At 46.2% G+C, this 16,563-nt stretch overlaps 1 protein-coding gene across 5 annotated transcripts in view; it reads left to right on the forward strand.

The window, feature by feature from the left end:
• LOC148477097 (aldehyde dehydrogenase family 3 member B1-like) overlaps positions 1-16,563 on the forward strand; it is a 39,125-nt gene that overhangs the window by 5,175 nt on the left and 17,387 nt on the right. For 2 of the 5 annotated variants that reach the window (XM_088457240.1, XM_088457238.1), the window contains exons 3-5: positions 12,985-13,186; positions 15,654-15,764; positions 15,878-15,998. In XM_088457240.1, coding sequence (XP_088313366.1) covers positions 12,985-13,186; positions 15,654-15,764; positions 15,878-15,998 — 434 coding nt within the window. Of the gene's footprint in view, positions 1-3,731; positions 3,775-12,984; positions 13,187-15,653; positions 15,765-15,877; positions 15,999-16,563 lie in introns of those variants that run through there. The other 3 variants (XM_088457241.1, XM_088457242.1, XM_088457243.1) reach the window with 3 other exon arrangements.

The raw sequence follows: 16,563 nt of genomic DNA on the forward strand, positions 1-16,563 counted from the left end.
CATACGGTATATACAATTACACATAAATAACTTTGTACACATACATTTAACGCAGCTGCACCTAATTAGGGGCGGGGCTTGCTGTATTGGCTCCGCCTCCACTTTGACCGGTGTAGAGCTGCGTGTGCTAGTGGTGGGGGCCCAGGTAACGGGAAGAGAGTGATCCCTGTGGGCTGCTATTACAGGAAGAACAGTGGTTGGTGAACAAGATGGAAAAAAAGTGATCAACGGAAAACTGAGTTCAGAAAAGTCCTTTAGTCACGTGCTGTATGATAGCTGTACAGTGCAGGTGCCAGCATGGATTTTGCTAAGTTGGTAGGCTACGAAAACTAAGCCACATGGAAGCTTGCTATCAGATGCAACTTAAGAGGGAAAAGCTGTAGAAATATGGAAATTTGCATACGATCCTGATGACCCAAATTCGGATAATGTGGTTAGAGCAATAGGAACCATTGGTTTATCTTTACAGCAGCATGTACACTCTGTAATCCATGGGAAAAGATCATTACATAAAATGTGGGGTGCTTTGCACATGTCTTATGAAGATAAATGTCGAGAATAAACACCTTGTACTGAACAAAATAAAGTGCATGCAAGAATGTTAACAAATATATCGACACAATGGTGTCAATATCCCATAAATTGACTTTTGTATGAATCCCAGAGTATGATGAGGTTGCAATGGCATTGCTGCAGAAACTGACATCAGAGTATAATTTTCTGGTTGTTTCATTGGAGTTCTATGTTGTCAATTCAGTTCTAATTGTCTGGGCCAAGCAGCTGCAATTCCAGGAACGCATACCTGTGGAGACCACTGAGTGTTCTGCTTTAATCACTAAAATTACAAATCCTCAGAAACCAGCATTCACATGTCAAAATGAGACCCAAGGCTTCAGAGTGCAGAACAAGTGGATAATATAAAAGTTCATGTAATCTTGACAAAAAGTCAACTTTGAATGTAGCTGACAACCATAGCAAGGACTGCTGGTACATGGACCCGTGAGCCACAGCTGCAATACAGGTTGGTTTCAAGTCTTTAAAAACGTGTGACCCTGTGACAGTTAATGAGAGAGAAATTAAGATCCTTAGGAGTCTATTTAATAAGCAGTGTTAGGAGACAGAGTGAAAAGTGTTAAGAAAGTGATAAGGTGCCAGCCAATCAGCTCCCAATTGTCATTTTTCAAACACAGCCTGTGAGATGACAGGGGAGGTTCTATTTGTCGGGCACCCACTGAGATTTTGTAACTAGCAGGCGCCCGGCTCCCTCCCCACAGTGGCAGTCAGAGCCGGAGGCTGGAGCTCACTCATGTGCTCCGGCTTCTGGCTCCCACAGTGCACTATGGGAGACACGTCATGACGTGTCTCCCATAGTGCAGAGGATCTGGAGCAGCCGAGCGGACCGGGGGCACTACTAGAGGGGGCATTACTATTTGGGGCACTACCACAGGGGACATGACTACTGGGGGGCATTACTATTGGGGGTATTACTACTGGGACCATTACTTTTAGGGGTATTACTACTGGGGCACTACAACAGGGGACATGACTACTGGGGGCACTACTAATGGGGGTATTGCCTAGGGGGCACTGCATAAGGGGAACCACTCCTTGGGACACTGCATAAAGGCCATCACTACTGTGGGCTCTGCATGAGGTCCCCATTGCGCATACCCTCAGTTTGTCCACATTTAATAGGGGCCCCCACATGTTTGTTGCCCAGGGGCCCCCACAGACCTTAATCCGGCTCTGTATCTGACAATAGGGGCCTATCAGTCTTTCTTTAAAAACATAGCGCCCAACACCAGTTGACCATTACTTCCACTCCTGAACAAAATGGTGTCAGTGAAAAGGCCAACAGGACAAATGTAGAAAGGGGCGCAAACAATGCTGAATGACACAGGTTTGGACAAGAAATTCTGGGCAGAGGCCATTTCAACTGATATATACTGTACCTTAAGAATCGCGCATAAATGGTGACTGTAAATGGTATAACACCATAGGAGGCATGCTCAAAGATATAAACCACTGTCTGTCACCTATGTGTATTTGGGTGTAAAGCCTATGCAGACATACAGCAATACATGTTGGTAGCTGCTCAATCACTTCAGTAATATCACTCAGGTGCATGTAAGAGAGGGATTAGTCTACACAAGAAACAATAAAAAGTAATCCCCAAGCTCTCAGAATGAATCAGCAATAAGATTTGAAAAACTACATGGTAGATAATTCAGAGATCTCAGTTGCATATATTTGCAAAAATATGGCTTAGCCTCTAGGCCACGTCACGTCATCTCTGATACCGGAGGTCCCTATCACTTGGTCAGAGTCTGGGGTGCAGAACCCCAAAAGAAGCGGCGAAGGCCAGCCTCCCCAGTGAAGCACACCAGTGGGAGACTAAAGTGTTAGTTTTTGCTTTATTCTTATTAACACATTATATGTGTTAATAGGTGATACATAGGTGTAATTAAAATGCTAAGATAGGGACCTCCGGTATCAGAGACGCCGTGACGTGGCCTGGAGGCTTAGCCGTATATTTGCAAATATATGCAACTGATCTCTCTGAATTATCTACCACCATGTAGTTTGTCAAATCTTATTGCTGATTTCATTCTGAGAGCTGGTGGATTACTTTTTGTTGTTTTCTATGCAGACATACCAAAGGACTTGTAAGCTACTGTACATCCAAACTCTTTCATGCATTATATTGGGATACAATACTGAAGTAAAGACTACAGGTTGTGGGACATTAAAAATAAAATCTTCACGAGATGTAGCAGGGGCGTTTCTAGAGAGGAGGGGGCCCATTTGCAGTCTCCGTCACAGGCCCTCTCCTCTCAGTCCGGGGGCCGGCAGCGCGGCCTAGGATGGACATCGATGGTCAATGTTTGCCGACCATTGATGTTTTTCTTGCAATGTTAGTGTTTTCACCATTCCATGGCAGCATTCCGATGTTTGTTGTACTATGGACCGCATTGGACTTTGTGCCGGGTCTCCCACTGAGCAAGGCTCCTGTCGCTGGCGGCTATATCAGGTGAGCGGCTTTATTTCATAGCCGTTTAATACACGTAATACCATCACCATCTGCGGACCGCTGCAGCGGCTAGATAGCAGACTATCCTGATTGACTGGGTTGTGGAGACATTAGAGACATATGTTACAGTCGCGTGTTTCCAGGGCCAAAACTAGTATTTTTGTCATCCGGGGCAAGAGATTAATTTGGCACTCCCCCTGGTAATTCCCCCATAGTAATGCCCCCTTCAGCAGTGCCCCTATAGTAATGCCCCCTTCAGCAGTGACTATTTGGTAATGCCCCTCAGGGGCGTATCTATACTTTGGCCAGGATGGCACTTGCCAGGGGCGCCGGCCGCCAGGGGACGCCACCTGGCAGTGTCACCATAGCAGTAGATGCGCTCTGCAGTTCTGTGGACAGGTTATGGTGTGCTGGGTACCCGCTGGAAAGGATAGGTAGGTAGGGTGCGGGTGGCCACAGCCACACTGAGCACAGAATGCTGACCCGGCCGCTGCTGCAAGTTTTGTTTGCCGGGTGCCCGCTGCAGTGTATATCAGCAGCGCACCCGGCTGTCCTCACTTGCTGCTGTGAGGGTTGTGTATATAGATCCCCTTCAGTAGGTACATCTACGGAAGGGGATCTGTCCACAACCCTGCTGTGAGCTCTGCTCTGCCTCCCTCGGCTCCCGCATGGTGCAGTGACTCATCTCCCAGTGCAAGGGATCGAGGAGCTGTTCGGCGCGGCACAGCACTGTGAGGTTACAGGTCAGTCTCTTCTTGTTAGTGTTGGCAGGGTAGGGGGTGGTGGTGTGTGTGTGTGTGTGTGTTAACAGGTCAGTGACAGTCTCTTGTTAGTGTTGGTTGGGTGGGGGTGTGTGTGTTTGTGTTAACAGGTCAGTCTCTTGTGTGTGTGTTTGTAAGTATGTTGTGTGTATGTTATGTGTGCATGTATGTTATGTGTGTGTGCATGTATGCTGTGTGTTTGTAAGTATGTTGTGTATATGTTATGTGTGTATGTATGCTTGTAAGTATGTCATGTACGTATGTATGCTGTGTTTGTAAGTATGTCATGTCTGTATGTTGTGTGTGTTATGTGTGTATGTATGCTGTGTATGTTTGTAAGCATGTCATGTCTGTATGTTATGTGTGTATGTATGCTGTGTGTGTTTGTAAGCATGTCATGTGTGTATGTATGCTGTGTGTGTTTGCAAGCATGCTATGCGTGTATGTATGCTGTGTGTGTTTGTAAGCATGTTGTGTGTGTGTGTGTGTGTGTGTGTATGTGTATGTGTGTATATATATATATATATATATTGAACAACCCCCCCCCCCCCCTACCACCACTGTGTGGTAGGGGAAAATGCAAGAGAGAAGGGGGGGGCGCTGTCCCTTAGCTTGCCAGGGGCTCTCAGACCCTAGATGTGCCCGTGGGGAGAGCCGGAAGCTGGAGTTCAGGAGAGAACTCCAGCAACTGCGGTGCTGCAGGAAAGGAGCCCGGTGCACGCAGGTAATAAAATCTCAGCGGGCGTCTGGCTTGGAGCCTCCCTGCGGCGTTTGGCTGGAGGACACTAGCAGCGGGTGAGGCGGTGCACGTGCACTTCCAGCCCCCCCCTAGTTGTGGCCCTGGTGTTGCACATGCCAAAACATTTACTACGGAGCAGCAGCTTTCCATTTAAATAATCTTTATTGGAGTCCATTATAAGGACTGGCAACGTTGTCAGGGAACAAGAAGCTACAAATTGATACATATGCTGCTAAGTAATGAATATTATTTGAAATACCAGCCTATTATAGAGTCAATGTGTAGTTCATTCCATTAGCTGCTTCTATGGATATGAACATCTCACTAACCGGGGGCAGAACTATGGGAGACAATGGAGGCGCTTGCCGCCGGGCTCCAGCTCTGAAAGGGCACCTCCTCCATTGTCCACAACATATTCACCCCACTTAGTAACTATGTACTCGGAGAGTACCACCACGGCCGCCCAATACATGGCACCCCTTCCCGGCACCTGAGAAGTCACCATACACTAGTGGAGAACTCCATGTCACACCATCAGCTGCTGCTGGGGGGGCATCAAATTATAACTTGCCTCCGGGCGTCTGGGATGAACTTACGCCACTGTCACTAACAGGTAGCTAGATATTCCTCATAGCAAATAGAAAGTCCTGAGAGATGTGGATTTGTTATGTATGATCATTTGTATAAAGGGTACATTGTATTTTATATGTGATGTATAAAGTGATTATTTTTATCAGCATGGTTTAATTTATAAGCCATTTTTTATATATTAAATATCTATCATATTAGTATATTGTTTGTCCTTTATGTCCTATATAGGCTCTAGGTGCCTCCCTTCTTCGAAAATGTATTACAAGTGGTTGAACAATAAATTGTATATCATAGTAGTATACTTTGATAACTTGTTGCTTGTAGGTCAGTAGGATCAAATAATCCATGTAAAGGAATCATTGAGTGAGAGATTCAAGTTAAAAGCTTTAGGACCAACACACCAACTGTTGGGTCTGAGAATTGTACAAGATGGGCAAGCAGGTACCATTTCATTTGACCAGTAAAGGTACATTGAAGGAATGCTTTAAAGTTTACAATGGTAGACCTCAATGTCTGTGTCCGAATTCAGAAGCCGAGATTGAGAACATTTAGAGGTATTTCTTTTCAAAATGCTGTCTGGACATTAATGTACGGGGATGTAGTCAGGAAGCCGACGATCGACATGCTGGCTGCCCGGCATAGGACTAATAATAAGCATCTAAATACTGGCACCTATCAGCCCCAAGCCGAAATCCCGACGCCCAGCATACCGAATGTAGGTAAGCCGGACGTCGGGAGCTTATAGCCACTGGGGGGGGTTTAGGTTCAGGCACTCCCGGTAGGACTTAGGGTTAGGTACCCCCGCCGGGAGGGTTAGGCTAGGGCAGAGGTTCCCAAACGCGGTCCTCAAGGCTCCCCAACAGTTCAGGTTTTAGAGATATCCATGGTTGAGCACAGGTGGCTAAATCAAATTGGCTGAGGTACTAATTAGGTCACCTGTGCTCAACCATGGATATCTCTAAAACCTGAACTGTTGGGGAGCCTTGAGGACAGTGTTTGGGAACCTCTGGGCTAGGGGAAGGGGGGGGTTAGGGTCAGGCACCACTGCGGGGGAGGTTAGGGTTAGGCACCCTTAAGGGAGGGTTAGGGTACTCCTTCTTTTTTTTTTTTTTTTTTTTTTTTTTTACCTTAGTCGGGATTTCATCTGCTGGGCTTAGGTCCGGTGGTAATACATTCCGATTCCAATGTACGCAAGTATTGGCACATGACCAGGCAACACACATGCAGTGATCCAGTTTGCAATTAATCCTGGAAAGCTGCACTGGATGGTAGTTAAACACCTTATGAGATACTTGAAAGTGACTGCTTTAGTAAAGTTCTCAAAGGACAGGAATTCTGGGCCTGATTCTGACCCGCTCGTGAGCGCTGAGCGTTTGCCAGCGGGTCGATGGTGCCCTAATGTGCATGCGTACGACGGAGGGAGCTCCATTGAGCGCATGCGCGAGACCCGAATAGCAACGGCCAAGCCGTCGCTATGGGTCTCGCACCAAAGGGGGCGTGCTGTCGATGTTTGACAACACGCCCCCTTTGGTGGGCGTGCCGGGGGCGTTGCTGCCCAGACGGAGGCGTTCCCATGGGAATGCCTACCGTCTGGGGCCGGCCCCACTGACATCACTAGTGATGTCAGTGGGAGTGCTTTTGGCTCTGATAGAGCCAAAAGCACTCCTGGGCTTGCGGCAGCGAGACCCTACTGCAGGGTCTCGTCGCAAGCTCGATGGTCGCGATGGTCTTGACCTTCGCGACCATCTTTTTGGCCGCTCGCATAAGCTGTGGGTGGTCAGGAGGCCGCTCCAATATTAGGTAGGAGGGCCCTAATTCAGAGCGAGCGCTCTTGTCAGAACGTCCGGCTCTGAATCAGGCCCTCTGTGTTTTAAAAGCTTTCTGGGCTGCAGACTGGGGTTACGAGGAGAATCGCCGACAATCCTACTCAGGACATCTGTTTACATTGGAGGGATCCATTACCTGGTCAATTTGAAAACAGCCCACTATAGCATTAGCCACAGATGAAGCAGAAAATACTGTATGGCTCTTACAGAGACTGCAAAAGAAGCCCATGTGGATTAAATAGACTTTATACGAGTTAGGTCCATACTTGCCTACTTTTGAAAAGTAGTTTCAGGGAGATTGCAGGTGGTAGCATAATGTGCCGCGCGGAGCCGCTGAGAGGGCGTGTCATGTCTTGCCCAGGGGGTGTGTCTAGCTTCACCTATGGGTGTGTGTAGTCATTTAGGGGCGTGTTCTGCAGTGGCATTTGAAAACTTTAGTACTAACAGCAGCATTTTAGCAGGAGGCTCCTGAAAGTACAGCTGCCTGTTCAAAAAAATATATAAATCAAATATTAACTTAACCATTAAATGTCCTTAGACAATAGTTGCCAATGATTAGGGGCAGCTGTATTAGTCAGCTCTGTTATATATCTAGTGACCAGACACAGGCATTAACTGCACTCTGAAAGGGCACTCACTGACAGCTATCAATTTATTGACTGTCAGTGAGTGCCCTTTCAAAGTGCAGTTAATATTGCCTGTGACACTCAGCCCCCATCAGGGTATACATATAGCGCAGATGACAGAGGTCTCATTGGCCCCTTATAATTAGATTGGAGGCCACACACCTGTCTGTGCACACAGAGTGCAGCGCTGCTGATCAGTGAGTGCAGCGCTGCCGGCTCCGCTCTGCTCTGCCTCTGCCCGCCGCACCTCCCAGCCACAAGCACACTTCGTGCACAGCTTCCTGACTAGCCGGCCACCGCTACCCAGAACCCCGCGGTGGCCGGCCCTTAAGTATCATGGCGTCACGGGTCGTGACGTCATGACGTACCCTCCGTAAACTCCGCCCCCCGGCAGTCCGATTTGCGCATGCGCAGTTCAAGGAGGGTTAGAAACAATCGGGAGATTCGGTAATGTTTGCGGGGGAGCGGGAGGGTTGATTAAAAAACGGGAGACTCCCGCTAAAATCGGGAGGGTAGGCAACACTGGTTAGGTCTTGTCAGCAAAAGTGATGCTATCAATATTTTTTGTGATAATAAAGGTACAATTGTCTCAGAGTATGCACCCTTGATGGCTCAAAGCACATTGCAATCCGATTTTATAATTTCATCAGAGAGTTAGCTGATCGTAACCTAATCATTGTAGAGTACATTGTGAGTGAGGATAATCATGCTAATAAAGGTACTTGTTGCCTAATTTAACTGTCTTTACAGAAATGTGGTCTTAATACTTTTGAATGTAATATGTTGTTGTCTGTCATGCTAAATAATGCTTATGTCTTTGGTATAAAAAAAAAAAAAAAAAAAAGCTGAAACTTTTAATGTGAGTGAGATGTTGCGTGTCACTATACAAGGCACTGTTATCGCTGTATGCTATATACTGCTCCTTGTATAACCACTGTTACATTTTGCGCTCCAAAAAATACAGGTTTCTATTTATGTCAGCCTTGTATGGACTAGCATACATTCAGTTGGACTGGCCCACAGGGGTACAGGGAAATCTCCCGGTGGGCCCCACTGCCGGAGGCCCCCCCCCTTCTCTAGGGATCAGGTTCCAGACACTGCACTTCATGCTCCAGTCCGACACCGCATACATTCATCCACTTATATATCACTGACCTTGATACAGTGAGCACAAGAAAAGATTTCCACTGCTGTTGCAATCTGTGTCCCCTATTTAGAAATACTACAACTTGAACTTCACCTTTTATTCTTTATCTGAAATAGTGATCTGCCCTTTTTTATTTGACAGCAGGACTTGGGTCTTTCCTCGCCATAGGGAACAGTCATTACCATGGGTACAGACTGGAGCAGAAGTCGGGGAAGCAACTAGTTAAAATGTTTCTCAGAATCCCAGAAGCCCCAGCTCCTCCTCCCCTATATCCTAGGTTGCTGCTATTTCTTAGTTGGAGAAATGACCTCTGTGACGTATCCACCACGTGACCGCTGCAGGAGGCTGGACCGCTCCTGCGTTACCATCCACTAGGGCATAGAGGGGGAACAAATATTTGTGGCGAGCGCAGCGAGCCATCGTGCCCGAAGCGTGGCGAGCGGACACTTTTGGTCCCCCCCGTTAGCATCCCCACCCCTCCCCCTTTCAGGCCGGGTCACGTGGGTGTAACGTCACAGGTCCATCTGCACTGTATAGTCTAGTCCTAACCCTATATCCTACCCCCAGTCCCAGGCAGGTCAGTTTTTTGTTTTAGTTGTTGCAGCAGCACCACTATGTTAGAGACTGCTTTTCTTTTTCTTTATTTTATTGAAATTTTTGGTTTTAACTGAGGGTGTGTGCTAGGCATCCTATAGGATGCCCGCACTGCCGCTCCACCGACCCTCATGGCCAGTGGGCGCAGCACTGGAACAGTGGGTCAATGCCTTCAGCCAGTCCCTGGCACACTCTAGGGACCCGCAGCTACAGCCGGACGCTACACAAGGTAAAAGCTGCTTTCAGGGAGCCGCACTGCAACAGCTGTCACCGCTGGTGTAGGAGACCATCGGCACTTTTACTTGAACAGTAGGCTCTCACCATACAGCCCCCCAGGCGATCTCCCTCACTGCAGAAACCATGCCATAGGGATCATCCTTTTCTTTCTCCCCTTCCAACTGAGATGCTGAGCAGGCATTCAATCTGTGCCTGCTGCAGTTAGTCCCTGGAGAACAGCAAAAGGGCTCTTGTCTCCTTGTATACCTTCCCCTCTGTGGACAGGTTATACATTAAAGCTCCTTCCTTCCGAGTGGAGTTTGGATTGTTGAGAGTTAAATGCCCATTTTTATAGCATTGAATGTTGTGTGTGCATGTCGGGGCCGGCTCTAAGGGTGTTCGACCAGTGCAGTTGCACAGGGGCACCACCCGTAGAGGGCGCACCCCTCTCCAGTATCTCGATTTCAGCGAGACAGGACTGTTCCGCTGTTCCACACGGGAGGTTGGGGACCACCACAGCTGGTGCCGGACCCCCGGAGTGTGAATGGATGCAGCGCGCATGCGCGCGGCATCCATTCACTGATGGGAAAGGGCTGGGGGAAGCCCAGCCAGTGACGTAGGGTTAGGCTTTATCCCCAGCCTGACGTTATTTGAAGGCATGCCATGCGGGCACGCCTCCATATAACGTTGTGAAGGGGGTGTGGCCCATGGTAATTAGGCCACACCCCAATTTCGGTCGCGTGAGGCGAAAGGGCGCCTTGTTAAGGGTCGGCACAGGGTGCACCGACCTCTGGTGCATGTAATTGTAGCTTACAGTGCTAACACTGATCTCTGGCACGGCCTCCTCTCCTGGTGGTCAGAGTGACTCTTATTTGGAGGATTGCTGCAGGGGAGGGTAAATTCTCTTTTGTTAAGCCACACTTTCTGTTTTGAGGTCATTCATTGCACTTCTCGTTATACACACAGTAGTTTACCTAGTTGATGTGTGGGGACAGCCTTGGAACATTTTTCATGTATTCCATGGGCAAGGCACCCATGGATGGGGGTGCTTCAGTATTGCGCACCTGCAGTATTTGTAACACGGTTCTATATTTTCAGGCTATGGACCATCGTGGGCTCTGTGTCCATGGTTTTGCAGCTTTGCAGCCTGAAGGTTCAGTCGGCCACGTCTTCAACTAGCAACCAGCTAGGACTGCTGGTAATGTTGCAGTGGACTAATTGGCTACCCAAGGGCTTGTATCTTTACAGACCCTTCTGCACCCGGTTGTACTATCTCATCGGTGCAGGGTTTAGTGCAGCTGTATGCATCTTTCCAGATGCAAAACCCTCCGGGCTAGATATTTATATGCCCCTGTCCGGTTATGATTTCGGAAACTGAGGTTTCCCTAGCTCGCAACGGCAAAATGTCCATTGCTTCAAGGGCAGAGACTTCTTATTGCTGAAGGGCTCCCTTCCGCACAGCCAGTGGTAGCATGGCCAAGTGGTCTAAGGCGCTGGATATTGGTTCCAGTCTCTTCGGATGTGTGAGTTTAGATCCCACTGCTGTCATTCTAATAAGAGGTTTGGCAGAATTATCATCTGTGCAGGTAGCTGAGGCTTAGGTGCTCCCTAAGGTGGATCAAGCCAAATGGGAGTCTCCTCCTCAGGGTACTCTCATGGCCTGCCTAGTCATGAACCCTTCCTATTCCTAATGGAGAATCTTTTAAGGATCCAACAGATAGCAAGAGGGAACCTTTTCTCAAGGTTATTAATTCCAGGTCAGAGTTAAACAGCTCTGGTCTACAGGGCACCCTACCAAGAAGTCCACTGACCTCTGCTGTTCTCTGGGACCTGGTAGTGACCACCTCAAACACCTGGATGCAAGGGTTGTCTACCGAGGCTATGGAGAGTGGCATGGTGTTTCTGGTAACACCTGATTGGCCACTGCGTATTGGTACGTAGATCTCCTCTGCCTCTCCATGAGTCTTGGTTGGTTTTTCTGTCTCAGGTTTGCACTTCCAGCCAATTCTGAACAGTCTCTCTTCAATGGGGTGGTTCTTGAGACCTCTGTTCTGCGAACCTAGGGTTTTCTAGGGCAGTCAGTCGTACTATGCTGAATGCCCGTATGTCTTTCCTCTGCAAGACTTTTTTCACCACATTGACTGACTTGCTTAGTTTGGTGTTCTGACAGGAAATTTAACCCCAGAGTGTGTGGTTTTTTTTTTTTTTTTTCCTTCCCTCTCTTGGGTTTGTTCCAGGTGGGTCTGGATTGGGGCCTCTGCATTTTTTCTTTGCAGGTGTGGAACTGCACTTCCGGTCTTCTTCCAGAGTCAGATTGCTCTGACAGCCACCATTTGTTCCGATATCAGCTTGGCACTGGTCTTTGGTGCTTCAGGCTCTATAGTTGTCGTCCTTTGAGTCTTTACCCTCTGTGGACATATGTCCGTTTAAATGGAAATCTGTCTTCCTACCGGCTATTGCATTGACCCGGGGGATGTCAGATTTGGGCTCGCTATCCTGTCGCTCCACATTTCTGTTTTTTCACTTGGACTGGATCATTCTTTGAATTTGCTTTTGGCCTCTGGTCCTAGGTGCATAGGACCCTGGAAATCCACAGAGCGAATACTGTTTCTTGTCGTCTACAACTTTCACGGACGGGGCTGACTGCCTTCACTATGGACTTTGGCCAGTTTGCTCTGTTTGACTATCTGTTACGCTCTGGCGGGCCTCCTGTTCCATCTTTGGTGATTGCTGATTCCACCAGATAGGTGGGTACTTCTTGGACAGCTCATCAGGGTACCTAGGCTACTTCATAGGGCGGCCTCGTGTCCTCTGCCATTACATTCCTAAGTTTCTATTCATTTTACACCTTCACTACCGCAATTGCATATTTTGTCCGAAGGGCTGTTAGCGCAGCTCTGGCATGTCGACTCCCGTAGTGGCTTAGCTTTGGAACATCACATGGTAATGACAATGTCCCCCTATGACATGAAGAAGAAAAGGAGATTTATGGTCTTACCTGGTTAAATCCTTTTTCTTCGGAATCCATAGGGGACACAGAGCACCCATCCTGATGCTCCGGGTTGGCAGGGTTTTTTACTCTGCTTCCAGTCTCCTTTTGGCATTTCTGGGTGTTGGGACCTGTGTGTGTTCCTTCTCCTCTTACTCACTCCTGCCTTGGGCTTGCTAACTAAACTGGCCTGCCTGGGGCTGGGATATAGGGGAGGAGGAGCTGGGGCTTCTGGGGGAGAAATTTTAACTAGTTAGTGCCCGGATTCCTCCTTCTCCAGCCTATACCCATGATAATGACTGTCACCTATGGATTCTGAATAAAAGGATTTAACCATGTAAGAAAATCTCCTTTTATTAGTGTGCCCCCCTTTACAAGCGGCAGACCATCTCTGTCAAGCAAAAGGAAAATAAAAAGATAATTTGTTACAGGACTGCCTCCTATTGTAGCTTTATGTGCCATAGGTCAATGACTGGTGAAAGTCCAGCAAGAAAATCCTCCACCTCCTCTCTGTGTGAAGAAATCCTAAAAAAGTCACGAGAGGCCTTTTCCTCTGGGAAAACAAAGTCTTATTTATTTAGGCTGGAACAGCTACGAGCCATACTGCAGATGCTGGACAGACATGAAGCGGAGTTTGTAGAAGCACTGGAGAAGGATATGCACAAGGTTTACTTGTTTACTTACTATTTCACTTTTCATTGATGACTTTAATATAATGACTTCATCTGAGCAAGTAGTGACGCCAACAGTAGTGAGTGGTCTAGGGCAGGGGTGGGTAACCTTTTTTTTCTGCCAAGGGCCATTTGGATATTTATAACATCATTCACAGGCCATACAAAATTATTAACTTAAAAATTAGCCTGCTATATTTGGTCAAAAATTTAATTAACTCACCCCTAGTGTGATGGCTGGAACTGCTTCATTTTGGTGGGCTCCGGCAGCCAAGAGGAGGGGGAGGCTATCTGTATGTCGCCAGGCAGAGTCTGGAGGGGCAGTCCTGATGGTCGTGTGACAATTGAGGTGGAGGGGCAGCCCTGGGGTCCTCTCAGTCCAGCACTGATGTAAACAGCTTGGCCCTGCTGATGACAGCCCTGTACACCCGCTGCACTGCCTGCTGCCACTGAGGGGGAGAGAGCCACAGCCCAGGCAGAGCCAGACCAAATGATTCCGGCCCGCGGGCCGGACGTTCCCCACCTCTGATCTAGGGGATAATGAATGGCTGGGGGGGTCTTATTATTTTTTGGAGGGATTTAGATAAAGGTAGTGGTAATTGTACAGCATGAAATTGTGCAAATTAACTATCATAACCCTTATCAGGTAACTGACGATGTTTGCAGCAAGTTTTTGAGGCTGACACGGTCCTTACAAAAAGACAGGTCTGTACGGTACCTGGATGTTTTAGCACTCTGGTTCTCTCCCAGCACATACCCGCAGACCCTGCCCACAGTCAGCATTTGAAACCACTCTATGAAAAGAGCCTGGACAATCTAGCTTTTGATTTACATTTGTGCATTGTTTGCAATTTTACATTGTTCACAGTGTAAGTCCTGCCTTCTGCTAATATTCAGCCAGCACTTGCAATAAAAGGAAGAAACACCAAGACTGTCTCTATCCTATATTTGTACATGTTTAAAACATTGGTAGCATTGTGCATCAGTATCATGTATGAAGTGCTCCTGCAGTCTCTTTACAACTTTCTTAATGTGCGGGTATTTAGAAGTGGAGTTGTTGCCCATAGCAACCAATTAGATTCTACTTCTCATTTTCAAGCCCCTTCTAGAAGATAATAGCTAGAATCTGGTTGCAATGGGCAACATTTCCACTTCTAAAAACCAGCACTTTCATAAATTTACCCCTAATGTCTAACAATTTCATTTCTGATTTCGGGTGGATGTTAATCATGATGAAGAGCATAGCTGGACAGCTGTTTTTCGGAGTAGTCAAAATACCTTGGGAAAAAGTATTCTGAAAAATCTGTGACTTACAATGTTACTGGGAATGTTTTATGACATTTCCTCATTTATTAGTAAATATTGACCCCAAGTGAGGGTGGGCCAAGTGCAGGAATGTGTAGACTTATTCTCTAATTACAAAATAAAAATAACACACGTACGTAATTAATAGTAATGATGTTCCCTTTATCATTATTTAAAGCCCTAAAGTGCAAAGTATTTTTTAATCTTGACCTGAATGAGTGGGATGTCCTAAAGTGGTGATAAAATACAAAGGGGTCTATTCACTAAGCCTTGGAGAGAGAGAAAATGGAGAAAGAGAAGTCCCAGCCAATCATCTCCTCTGTCATTTTTCAAACACCTCCTAAATGCCAGAATACAGATGAAAATGGTGGTCAGACAAGTTTGTTAAATGTTTGATCTAAACAATTTTTCAAACAGTTTTTGTCCATTTTCCCGCGTTTGGGAGCAAATTGCTGATTTGCTTTCATACCTTACCAGATTTTCATTCCAACTAATCAACTAGTTGGCTGGTTGGACATATAAGCTTTAGATGTGGGGCCAGCTTTAGGGAATAGACCCCAAAGTCTTTAGACAGTGGTCAAAGCTTTTCAACTTCATATACTGTAAATCCGATAAATAGATACACATGCCATGAATTTGTAGAGGTGTGTGTGTGTTTTTTTTTTTTTTTTCAAGTGTTGTTGTACAATCTGTTTTTCGTTGAATAGTATACATGGGATGATGCATGGAAGTATTTTATATGTATTGGAATAATTTAGCGGAATACTTCAGATTCTGAGCATGTGCTAGAAATGGACCGATTATTCCTTATTACTTTATTTGGAGCGCACACAAGCAAATGCATCTGATACCGAGAAAACTGTGATCAAATGTAGACGATTTAATTACTGAACAATTCCCTTGTACCACATTTGTATTTGTTTATCGCTATGTTGGTATAACAATGGAATATTGTATGAGCTCATCTTATCCATGATGTATGCTGAAATAATCCGGTGGACAGTTCAATTTGCAGATTTTGGGGAGAGGGAGAATCCTTTTCATGTTGTGGATTATGTTGGCCGTACAGAACACGCCACACAGTATAACAAAACAACCTAATGTTAAATGTATTTAGAGAGTGGTCACTTTCACAAGATGCTAAATATCTCTTGTAGCCCAGGTTTGAGACTGTTTTATCTGAGATCACTGCTGTGAAAAATGAAGCCATTTATGCAATAAATAACCTGGACAATTGGATGGAGCCAGAACCTATACAGAAGAGTTTGGTATGCTTAAGCCTCGCACTATTAGTCAACTTTTAAGTGTATAAATTTATTTATACATAGTTTTTTTTTTTTTTGTTTGTTTTGTTTCAATTCCTCCTTCTTTCTGTCTAAAGACATCTCTCCTGGACAGCTGTTTTGTACAGAAGGAGCCTGTAGGTGTAGTGCTGATTATCGGTGGCTGGAGCTTACCAGTACAACTTTGTCTTATACCCATGGTTGGAGCTGTGGCTGCAGGTATGTGTATTTATGGTAATGGTAACAAGTTCAACCAGATTTGGCTGTTTGAGCACTACCTTTAAATTAAAGCAGCTGTTCTATGAGCGTACTTTTAAGCCCTAGAATAAAGGTATTGATAGTCTGTAAAATGAGCATGCTCCATGCTGGTTATAGAGGAACATCATTAGTTTGAAATATATTAGTTATTGAAAAATAATAACTGCAATATACTGTGTCTTATTCTAAATATTTTATAATGTACTGTTATTGTGAACTGTAGCCTCTGAGAGAGACCATACTACATCAGTCACTACAATGTACACTAATACCACTTGGTAGTCTGAATGGGCACCAAATTGGATTTAGTTTACTATATTATTGTATACTTAACTTTGTATCTAGACCTTATAAAAAGAAATTCCTTGATCTGAAGAACTTGTAAGGTGCTACATTTAATGAGCTGGCAGGACGTGTACCTCAGGTGACAGGAACTGGGAATCCGGAACCACAATCTAGATGGAGCCGTATTAAGGCCCCACCACTTTGCAGTGAACTCCACATTGTGCTGATGGGTGTGGCCAGC

The sequence above is a fragment of the Taudactylus pleione genome, unplaced genomic scaffold (genome assembly GCF_031769625.1).
Source record: "Taudactylus pleione unplaced genomic scaffold, aTauple2 ptg000749l, whole genome shotgun sequence".
NCBI lineage: Eukaryota > Metazoa > Chordata > Amphibia > Anura > Myobatrachidae > Taudactylus > Taudactylus pleione.